General features: G+C 41.3%; 1 protein-coding gene across 1 annotated transcript in view; it reads right to left on the reverse strand.

The window, feature by feature from the left end:
• The window catches only part of ELMO1 (engulfment and cell motility 1), a gene marked incomplete at its 5' end in the record, with an annotated part of 264,986 nt that overhangs the window by 216,851 nt on the left and 36,005 nt on the right, over nt 1-12,130 (reverse strand). The window contains one exon of the mRNA XM_084280366.1: nt 10,497-10,666. Coding sequence (XP_084136492.1) covers nt 10,497-10,666 — 170 coding nt within the window. The remainder of the gene's footprint in view (nt 1-10,496; nt 10,667-12,130) is intronic.

Genomic DNA, 12,130 nt, shown 5'->3' on the forward strand with positions numbered 1-12,130 from the left:
GAAGAAAGAGACTATAAATGGTAAAAATTACATCCAAGAAAAGGAACTTCTTTTTTTAAACACCACTTAACACCACCAATTCCGCTTTCCCCACCCCCCCCCCCCCAAAAAAAAGGAGGAAGGAAAAATATCTATCCCCTAGTTAACTCAGTCTTGTGTCTCCTAAAATCAGTTTTATTTCTGAGGGATAGCTGTAGCTCCACATTAGGCCCACCACTGTTCAAAAGGAGAATGAAGCAGTCTTTCCTTCTTTCCTCCATGCCCCCCTCTCCCCACATCTTCCCCATTGCACTTGCTGCCATGCTGCTCATCCCACAATAGCTCTACGGCTTCAAGCTCTCCAAATGTCACTTCAACTCTCTCCAGGAACTTGGCTATGTAACTTTTTCCCCCTTTAGATATAACAGTAACTCCCCCCACCTTGCATTTTCCATTCTCTTTATGCATAAGCAATGTGTTTTCTATACAGACTGCTTCAGGAAGGACCAATGTGAGGGAAGGCAGCTATTGGGCTGTCTTGTGCTACTGACAGGAGAAAACACAGAGGGTACATCACAGGAACAGTGTTTTGAAATCCTTCATTGCTCTTTGGGAGCTGCAACACTTATTCCTGAAGATAATGATGGCACAGTTTATAAAGATAATGATGGCACAGTTTACCACATATCTAAGCACAGACCGGGCTACAACCTAACTCAAATTAGAAAAGTGACAAGATTTTGTTCTGGGATTTCATGGGTTTGCTTCTTTTATGCTACAACAGCTACCTGTGTAGCCAAGCAGTAATGAGCAAACTAGAAGCATCCTGATGAACAGACAGCTTTTAAACTGGAAGAAAATTACCCTCAACATACATTTAAGAGCAGAAAAGTTCTGAGCATTACCCACAGTAGGAGATCCCAGCTTCAGCAGAACATCATTCCTGTCCTTAGGAAAACTGAGTGCTTCCTTACCGTGACAGACTCCACTAAACCCTGACCATTACAAATGGGTTGTGCCATCTCCCAAGTGTGAGTGGATCCAAGCTACTTTATACAGGTTACACACAGCATGTGCCAGCAAAACTCCATGGCATCCTTCACAGCCCAGTTTTTCTAACAGGTGCTGGCTTCGGCTAAGCAGCAAGTCAACTTCAAATTGGTGTCAGACAGACACAGCACCAGAGATAAACAAGTGTGGTGTTTGCAAGCTAGTAGCACTTCAAGGGGCAGGCTCAGCTTTGCCTGAGATTTTATCGCAACAGGCAATAATCAGGAGCATTTTTTCACCATGACAGAACCCAGGGATTAAAGAACAAACATCTGAGACTTTTAGAGAACTCTCATCCACCTTAAGTGGCAATCAGTTAACTTGAGATCAGAAGATGTGCTATGTAGAAGAAAATATAAATTTAGACTAATATGGAAAACCAACTGAATCTCAAAGCAATAGAAAGACAGCAAATTTTGACTTGAGAGGAAAGAAAACCACTGCATTATACCAAACTATTTCTATTAATCTGTGTTGATTTGGAAAGCGATAAAGCAGCAATCAATGTAGGACATCAAATGTTGCAGCAACGTGGTAGAGGATGATTATAGACAAACTTTTACCACTGAACAGGTGGAAGCTGTTATCTAAAAGAGTGCACACTATTTTCAGACCGTAATCCAAACAAAAAACTCATACAGAAAAACCTGGCATGAGCAGGAGCTCCTCTCATATTCACCCACAGACCACGCTAAAGTTACCGCTGAAGTAGTCAGGCAAACTCTTCCAGCAAGACAACCAGGAAAGGAACAAGTACAGTCTACCACCTCCATCAGCTTTCCTCTTTCTATATATATACACAACTGTTGTTTCTTCTACAGGGTTGAGGCTCTGTGGTAGCAACCAGACAGTTCTGTAAAACATTTCCTGGGTGAGTTACCACAAGTAGGGCCAAAAATGCTGAAAGCCTTACTGATCTAGACACTGTAATCAGCTCAATATCTATATTTACATATATTTACTTCTTTAAGAAACCATCCCTCAATTGCACTTGCACAGATGGGAACAAAACCACAGCCAAAACACAAACGTTGTGAGGGTAAATTAAACAGTGTGTAAGGTTCAGACACCATAGGGGTGAAAGACAAAACCAGACAGCAATTTCCATACAGGGAGATGTCTCAAAAGAAATGCCAACATAATACAAATTAAACATAAATGACAAGTTACCTGTTTAGACATTTCACTAGAATAATATCTTCCCTGTTTCGCCTCAAAGGAACTTTGTGATACATTTCCAGCTAAATCCCAGAGCAGCAGTTCCCTTTGGACTTCCCCACGCCATCCAGACTTAATGCTTCCTCAAATCCTGTAGTTACATCGCAACCAGCTTCCAGAGGAGACTAGCTCAGGCAAGGACCCAAACCCTTTAGTCTAGGTGATCCTGCTCTGGCAGGGTGGGGTTGGACTAGATGATCTTTCAAGGTCCCTTCCAACTCCCAACGTTCTGTGATTCTATCAAATCCTACCTGTTCCTTTGCAAAAATTCCTGCAAAAGGACCAAAGATACCCCAAACCCGAACCCCAGTGTGGGTAAGCCGCAGTACGGGCTTGTCTGCACTGGGAAGAGTGATTAAAATATTGGCCCATTCTGGAAGCCATCAGGGACCCACCAGAGTGAGTTTCACTGCAACTTGTGAGCGTGGGGTCACTGTTTAAACACATGTAGAGTGGGATAAAATTACCACTGAGGATAAAAAGCTTTTCATGAAGTATCACCCTGGAGAAGGCCATCATTAGCAAAGAAGGAAGATGTTCACAAAAACGTGTCCCTCCACAGAAAAACTGATTGAATGATGAGGCTGTCATCTAGAAGAGTGCACACTATTTTCAGCCCGTGATCCAAACAAAAATTGCTAGCCACCTTAAAGCCGTATTTGGCTGCTGCTTTTCAGGCAGACACAAGGATAGCCCACATTCTTGGTAACCGCAGTGTTTAGGAACATGACAAGACAAATAAATACTTCTGTCTGAATCAGTTGTGGCTGTCACATACAAATGAAGTCTGGGAAACGCTCTGGCCAGGAGGTTGAAATAAATTATTTGGATGAAATTTCCAAAATTACTCTTAAGCTATGTGGCAGCACTCCCCCTTCCTCACAGCCACCACAACCTCCCACAGCCCAAGAGACAAAAAACATCCTGGAAAGGTGCAGAAATGGAAATCTTAAGGTTTTCTTTTGCTGGCTTCTCAAATACTACTCATTTGTCTGGAATTAAACAACAAGAAAAAAGAGGTTTGTCCATCTTGGTACTCTTGAATATCTGGAAATATGAAACCACTACTGGAATTACTCTTCTAATCACTTTTACAAAAGTGGTTGCCAAACAAAGCCCAGTAAAACTGTTTCCTCTCCTCTTCCCAGTTCCTGTCAACAAGGTGTTGATATCACCACTTAGCAGGGGTCATTTAAATGCTAATTTACTTAAGCACAGGGAAAGTAAGAAAAACAACCCTGGAAAAAAAAGGCATTTAAGACAGGGGGAGTGCAAAGACCAGCAACTCTCCCCTTCTCTTCAAAGATGCGATATTTGAAGGTTCAGTCTTCAGACGAGGCTTTTATCAGTGTGGGCTCTGTGTATGACACTGATCAGAAGGATATATAAGAAATTGCGCTCGTATATTTGTTGAGAAAGAGGGTGAAATCCAAGCCTGAAAACTGATGGGAAAACTGAGGAAGTCAGAGAAACAGAAACTAACAACAGCAGCAACAAAAAATTCACCCACAAAGGAAAACCACCCCACTTTCTTCCTTTATGGGCATTGCACTGACTGAGGCTGCAGCCCTTTCTCATTCTCGTTTCCACCTCAACAGCGGTATAACCAGATAACCTGATTTTATGTGGCCTCCTGGACTTTTGCCTCATAGACAACTTTCACCTTCTCCCGACATTATGGAAGTACTAAGAAATGAAGATTGCATAAAGCCCCCGTTGGACAAGAATTGATTTTGGCAGCAATGTCAGATTAAGTAATCTATGCTTCCAGATGAAGCTTCACAGGAATGGCTGAGCCCGTCTAACAGCCCAGTGCTGTCAAAAATACAAATTATCTTCCTCTCTCCATCGGCTGGTTTATTTTCTGCTGGATTAACAAACTGAATTGGATCGCTGAGGAGTCATATGAGCACCGGAGCTGACCAAGAGAGAGCGCGAGCAGGTACTACACAGCCAGTAGCCAAGAAGGCTAGAAAAGGACTCTTTTATTGAGCAACAGTGACCTACCACCAGTTCAGCCTTGTTCATATCTTCTGAAAATTCACTTTGCATTTACCCAGCGAGTTTTGCTCGCACAACCATTTTCTGGGGCAACACTCCAAGTTCAATCAATGAACTGGGTTAAGGAATATCCTATTAAAAGTAGCCTTCACTTTTAATAACCTACATCAATTTTCCAGTCCAGCTTGCTACGAACAGTACTGGCGTAACTCTTCAGACGAAGCGGGACAGGAACAAATGGCTGAGAGCAAGGGTTGCTTAAGTGTTTTGACAGCACTACTGAAATACTCATCAGACAGGGATGGAAAAAAACCATTAGCAGGTATGTGAGCAACTGTCCCAAAAAACGCGTTGAAGTCGGAATAACTCCAAACCAATCTGTCTTCAGTTTTCCACTGGGCTGGTATAGAGTATTATCTCCGTAAGACAAGCCAGGAGCTGGAATTTCACTGAACAATACGATTTGTCCATTTACAGACTGCACAATTGCCATCTCAGAGGCTTCCAGCTGTACAGCAGCCAACTCTGCGACTACGCGTGTTCAATAGAAGACTCCTCTTAGCGTAAAGTCAGAAACCATACAGAAACACAATTATTGAGAAACTTATACGAACCAGATCTAGCTGCATTTATTATTGCTAATAGGAAGCTGATAAAATTTAACTACCATCCCAATTTAAAGCAAGTTTTTCTCTCTAATCTATGTACTAAGCAATTACAACAGCCTTCAAATTAAAACCAGGCTATCGGCAACCTTGTCTGAGCAGCATTGACTGGCATGCTCCTGTGGCACGACTGTATTACGATAAGGCTGCTCAGCATGGTCACATCAATGAAGCAGACATCTGAAAAGCAACCTTCTCAACAGCAGCAGAAACAATTCTGGTTACTGTCAAGGCTTAGCACAGTCTCAGAGATTTTTATTTTTTTTTTCCAAAATCAGTGTGATATTTCAATCAAATGATGAGTGACAGAGACTGTGATGCTACCAATAAAAAAACCACTGAAAATTCCACCTAGGACTTCCTCCTCTTCCTCCCAGTCATGAGATTATTGTTATGCCTGGTGATGACAAAATACATTTTGATTCTTTTTATTAACTCTTTGGTCTTTCAATATGTATGGCTTATGACTTACATTTTCCTTCTCTTACTTTATAGGGACTATGAGGGATTGTTGGGGTGGGTTTTTTTTCCTTTTAAGGAAGGCTGACAGTATGTCCCAATCATACAATCCATCTGGATACATCAGGGAAAAAAACCCCACCACATCCTCACAAATCTTCTGCTACATCAGAAAGACTATCTATAGAGCTATAATTTTCTGAAATATTAATTCTGGACTGGACTATGGAATTTAGCTCTGAATGAGCCAACTACATTATCTCAGATGGAGCAGGCAGGAGACATGACTGTTTCTTCCAGTTTGGTTCCTAAATACATTTTTCATCCATCATAGCAACTAGAAGACTCTAGCATTGCTCCCCATTTTAGTGGGCTGCATTTGGGGGGGTGTGTGCGGAGAACAGTGCAGGGACAGGACACAACTAGGTGGAAGCAGCAGCAGCACACCCCTAACCACCTCTTTTACATTGTCTATACATTCATCCAGATGAACTGCATGGTCAACTCTTCTTAACTAGGCACCAACTGGGCCTCAGACAAAAAAAAAAAAAAAAAAAAGCATTAGAAACACTAAGGAGATTTCTTTCTGAAAAGTCTCAGGAAAGGAAAATAACCGTATACACATATACGCAACCCTCCTTTGGAGATACAGATGCATGGAGTCCAAGAAATGATTGGACAATATGGGTGATTATAAAATGGAATGAGCATTTACTTGTTTTTCATGACCTAACTTGTCTTGCAGTTGCCCTATAATTTATAGGTCATCCAAACCATAAAAATAAACATAAAACCAGTTGGGATTTCAGTTGGTTGTTTTTTTCCTTCAGCTAATAAGACACTCACAGCATGCTCTGGAAACAAGAATGAGCCTGAAGGAAAAACAAAGATGAGCTATCTCAATCAACAGGAATAAGATACATGTGGACAGCTTCTAAGACACGTTGCATCTCTGCTGATATAAGTATATTCATATTGACAGTATGCACTCTCAGCTTCACTAGGGCTACATGCACCCTACAGTCTGCCTACCACCGAGCCCTATGGCTTTGTCCCAGCACACACCATGCCTACAGTTCAGTTGCTGTAAGCAGCAGGCACTCAAGGAGATCTGGCCCAAATTACAGTAACTACATGTAGTATTAAAACCACTTTTGATACTCAAAATAGAAAAAACATCCCCATCACTCAATTTGTTATTTTTCAAGCTATGTTAACAGCAGGAAACTGGAAAGGCTATTCTCTTAACGCATTCTAACTTTTATCAATATATAACACATGGAAAATTAGCTAGGAAAGACTTCGTTCTTGTCAGCTTTTGTCAGGTTTACTAGTTCTTTTAATCACCAGCAAAACAAAGCAGAAGAAACTAGAAACCCAGGAATTTAACATTTGCTTACTCTGGTCACTGTACTTTTCTAGTCATCAGGTCCACTGAAATAACAAGTAGCACAATAAATAAAACCAGCTATAAATAAAGCACAGGCCTCTTCCTCACTGAAAGTTATATAAAAGCTGGAGTCATGCTTTCCAAAGGCTGCCCACTAAAACTTAATTACACACTCAAATTATAACTTAGGAGCTGCCCCTAACATGAGTTCCACGTGCAAAGAAAACCTCAGAGCAACCTTACACTGAGCATGACGGTACTTTTAATGAGCACTGTCTGCTCCTTTAGGGAAAATAGCAAATAAAGCTTGAATTAACAAAACTCATCGATCTCTAGCACAGCTGCACCACACCGTGAACAGAGGCGCCACTCAGCCTGGGCTTACTGATGCAAGGGCTGTCTTCTGCTGCATTAACCCATGGGCAGCTGGGAAAGCAGCAGCAGCCACCCCATGGGGTACCTCCCATCCCCTCTGATCCCCTCAGTCTCTGGGTTGTGATACCAAAGCAGAGACAGGCACTCTTATGATCTTTCACACCACACCTGCTCTCAGGTTGTGGCTCAGTGACACGCCTGTGCCAGCGCAGCAGTCTGTTGCCACAAAAAAGGTTGTTTTCTGCATCCACTCATGCCCGCTTCCTCTCCTGCTTCTGTAAGTCTCAAACTCAGCAGAAAACTACTCTGCAAAACAGATGTGGATACTTTTCAATCAAGTTAACAAGCTAGATTGGCTCTGTGAAGTATCCAGACACCAGAAACTAACTCCAGGAAGGAAATGGGACTGAGCTGGAGTGTGGGGCTTAACACACAAGGACAGGGAGAAGAGGGCAGGGACCAGCTCTTAGCAGCACCAAGCCCTTAGGGTTCTCTCAGCTATATAGTTGAATCACAGCATCATTCAAGCACTGCTGGCTCAACAGCAACTCAAGGGTGGGTAAGAACTCCACAGTGAAGACAAAACCTTAAAGGTATCTTTACAAAATATATTGCCCTCTAAAACTGGTCAATCAAAGAAGTTTTTGCCTGTCCCTGAAACTTCTGGATGCTCATTCTTCCTCCAGTAGTGTCCCCCTCTCTAATACTAGTATAATTGTTTGGGCTGGTTCACCTACTGATACTGAAGTGATTAGAGTTAAAAATACCACTGGGGAAAAGAAAGGGGCCAGGTATTGTGGCAGGGAAAGGGAAGGGAAAAAGAGCTTTTTGATTTGAAGCATTTGGGTGACCCAGTCAGCAGGACAGCCCACAAGGGCACAGTGCTGGGGGTGCACAGCCCAGCGAGGGAGCTAATGGCAATGAGGCCTTCTGACTGCTCTGCCCAGTGAGTGAGCATCTTGCAGGACCCACTTAGTAATGGTAATGCAGAGGGTCCAAGTGAAAGCAGGAAGGGAAAACAGAAAGATAAGTTCAGATTAGATATTAGAAAAAAATTTTTTACTGAAAGAGTTGTTGGGGCCTGGAACAGGCTGCTCAGGAATGGGGTTGAGTCACCTTCCCTGGAGGTGTTTAAAAAAAGGGTAGATGAGGTACTTAGGCATATGGTTTAGCACAGGATGGGAACAGTTGGACTTGATCTTAAAGGTCTTTTCCAACCTTGTGATTCTGTGACGCCAGTTTCTTTTCCTCAACAGCCCAGGCCATACCTACGCCTGTCCCTGTCCCAGTCTCTCCTCCATATATTACCTTTCTTTGCCTCCCACACCCCCTGTTTGCTCACAGACCATTTCAAGAAGCTGGTTTGTCTTCATGATAAAGTCAAAAAACAAACCAAACCAAAAAAAAATGCTTCTTCTGGGCAAGTAGTTAATCCTTCATCTTAGTCTGTTGAAACAGCATGGAGTGAGAGACCCTGAAGAGGAACGATAGGAGCAATAGTTTGAAGTTAGATGAGAATGGAAAATAGCAGCACCGTGGCAGGGTCAGGCTGCTGAGCCTGTGTCTCCTTTCATTAAATCTCAAGTTCTGGTAAATATGTGCTTATCAGTGGTGCACAGTATGAAAGCAGAAGGGAACATACAGCACAGCACAGATGTCCTTCCTTTACAATTCCCATCGCAAAAAAGCCAGACTTGGAAAAACCAGACCTGCAGACCCCCTCACAAGCTGCAGAACGTCTGGGCTGCTGAATGTGAGAAAGACTGCGGTGCGTATTGAGAGTTCATCAACACGTGAAGCTGCTGGAAACTCTTACAGTCATCTGAGTTCTTTTTTGAATGTCCAATGTTTCTCCCCACAGGCAGAAATGCTAATAAATAGATTGGACAGGTAGATCGATCAACGCATCTTTGGTGATACATTACACCAGCTAAAAAGACAATTCTGAAATCATTCCAAATGTAAACCACTTAAAAAAAAAAAGAAAGGAAAAAAGCCTCACAATAGTCTCTGCTTATATGTCCAGCCTGCAAGCCTGCTGTGTGGTTTGAAAACTTATCCCCTTCGCCAGGAATTATTACCAGGGTGTAATTTGCTGAGCAGTTCTTTCAACAGCGGTGCTGGCTTAAATAGTTTCCCTCCCAAACAGTTATTTTTAATCCAGACCAGTCTGCTACAGTTTAGCCCATCCCACAGTTACAAAACAGTAGTACAGACACAGCTGAAGGGTGAGGAGCACACTTGCTCTGGCCTTGATGAAGCTAAAAAGAAATGCTTTTGAAAAAAAGTCAGTGTTCCTTGTCTGTTTCAATAGAAAATAAAGTGCTTTAGTTTAAATACCTTCTGCGGTGGAGTAAGTTGAACCATTTAGCTTAAACAAATTCATGACAAAATAAGCTACAGAGGCACTGACTTTTAATTTATGTGCTGGTCTTCACAGGCACATGGGAGCCTGCCCAGTCAGTGTGTTTTTTTAATTAATACAGTATGCAGTCTGTGCACGTGTTTACATCAATTTACAGCTGTTGTTGGTTTTGAATTTAATTCGGTCCCTAAACAACAAATATTATATAAATATAAGACAAGCTGACAAATTTGATAACTAGAAGCATTTTCTTAGGGCATTTTTTTTTGGTTGTTTTTTTTAAAGTGGCATAATGTGCCACAGACCACATCATTGAAAAGAAAACAAAAAATAAATAAATAAAAGGAAAAAGACCAGACCATAACCCCAAAACACTGAAAATGAAACCAATGAAACCATGAGCTATTGGAAATCCAGTAGAGCTAGAGCTGGGCAAGAGGGATTCAATGTCCAATAAACTGTTGACCACATAACAGGCAGGAATCAGTGAGAGCATGCTTTTGCCTTTCTCAGTTTAAGAGCTACTGGATTCTAAAAAGTACTTAATTTTTCTGTGGGAAATCCTCAGTCTATTTTGCATGGGACCACCCGAGACACTTCAAAGGGTCCACTTCAAAGCCCACTTACTACTTTTGCTTTACCCTTTAACACTGTTTGCTTTGTTGAATCCAAGAGACCACAAACACACTTGAGAGGAGTTTTGGACTGATTTCAGAACGAACCAGGACCACAGTCTCCTCAGAATTTTATGGCACAGAGGGTACTTGTGATTTCCTACTTTGGTCACCCCCAATCCCCACCAGCCTGCTGTTAGAAGAATTAAAAAAATATTTTCACTGATAATAGATATACTGTCCTAACAGCCCAGAACTCTTCAGATGTTTTATTTTATATACCCTTAGAAGTCACATACAGAAAAACCTCAGACACTCGGAGAGCAAGTGCATAAACACCCCATACATGAGCAACAACAGAGTTTAAGCAGAATACTTACTCTGTGCCACTTTCAACCATTTGGGTTAGGAGGGAAATGCCATCGAGGTTTATAAATTCCTGGGCAAACGTAACATCCCGTGAGTAGTTGGCTAAGTCTTTCAGCGCTTCTAACTTCGCATCCATACTAGAAGACTGGATCCTCTCATGGAGCTGCTGTGCATTTTGAGCCTGAGAGAAACACACAAAACAAAAACATTAGCACAAGCAGGAACAATGGCCATATTTAATATTAATGACACTTAACGTGTGCATGCTCAGCAATTACTGAATAGCTCACATACAAATTACTTTTACAAAGGTACAGCATTCATGTTACTAGTCCATTATTACTTATAATTATCTGGATTGTTGCAGAATCATAAGCTGAGCAATGGACAAATATCCCATGGTCTCAGGCAAAATAGAAACAGTACAAAACACAGCCTTTGGCTTGAAGAGTTTACGTGTCATATCAATAAAATTAGAAATGAAAATAAAACAAATTGCATCAGACAATCTCAGTATAATAATGGCAGCACTTTCTTTCCTGCCAACGCTTTTTCAGTTTACACATTTCTCATGACCTTTAACAATAAAGACCATATACCATCCTTATCAGGTTATATCACCAGAGACCAACTTCAGGCCACCTGCTCCATCCTTCCCCCCCCCCCCTTCCTTTTGTTCATGATCAATTCAAAAGCTCACACAGTCTCTTACAAGGAGCACAGGAATAATTAGTTCCCACATAATACTATGATATTATCACTCATACATCTTTATGCAAGTTTAATATCCACATACATTAGGCTATTCTGCCCGTTAATGCTTCCAATACAAGAAGAGACAGTGAAATCTGAAATGAACAGTGATGATAAAAAGCTAAAGGGATATTTAAATAATGCATATGAAATTGTCTCTCTCTTTAGCTGTACAAATACTGTAAAATACATCTCACATTTTCAATTTGATGCTTTCGGTTACCTGAGCACAATACCCAAAAGTTCCAGTTAATAGCTAGCCAGTCAATACTTTTCTTAGAAAAATAATCCTCCTCGCTGTATACAGATACAGAAAATTCAATTTCCTATAATTCACTTCTTACCTGCACTGAATGAAAGGTGAATGAGAAGCTATGTGTCATTACAAAACCAAATTAACGGTAAATTCTGCTAAGAGTTATTTTCTCTGAGATTATGCTTATTCTTTCTCAGCTGGAGAAGGAAAAGAGAAGAAAAGGCTGTGCTGACAGACAATTCCTTTTCTGTTTAAGTAATGAATATACTCTTCACAGAGACGGTCATCTCTGCAGATCAAGATTCTAAGATAGTAGACATTTTTAGTGCAAGTGAACGTTGAAACAAGAAACACAGGAAAAAACACCACAGTGTTGTTATAGATACAGTTTACTATCTACATAAGTTTGATTTCTTCATGAGCATTAATAAATTAAATGGCCCTATACCCTCTATGGTTAGCAAGGTTTTGTTACTTCCCATTTTTACGAAGAAAAATTAAATGCATGGTCTCCAATCAGCTTGTGTCCAGAACCAAGCATGGTGAGGAGCATGTATGGGGGGGAAGCATCTTCTAGTCAGTATGATTTTGGCTGATATCTTCAGTTAAGACAGTATTGAAGAGAAACAGAATATC

This window comes from Gallinula chloropus (assembly GCF_964237585.1).
Source record: "Gallinula chloropus genome assembly, chromosome: 2".
NCBI lineage: Eukaryota > Metazoa > Chordata > Aves > Gruiformes > Rallidae > Gallinula > Gallinula chloropus.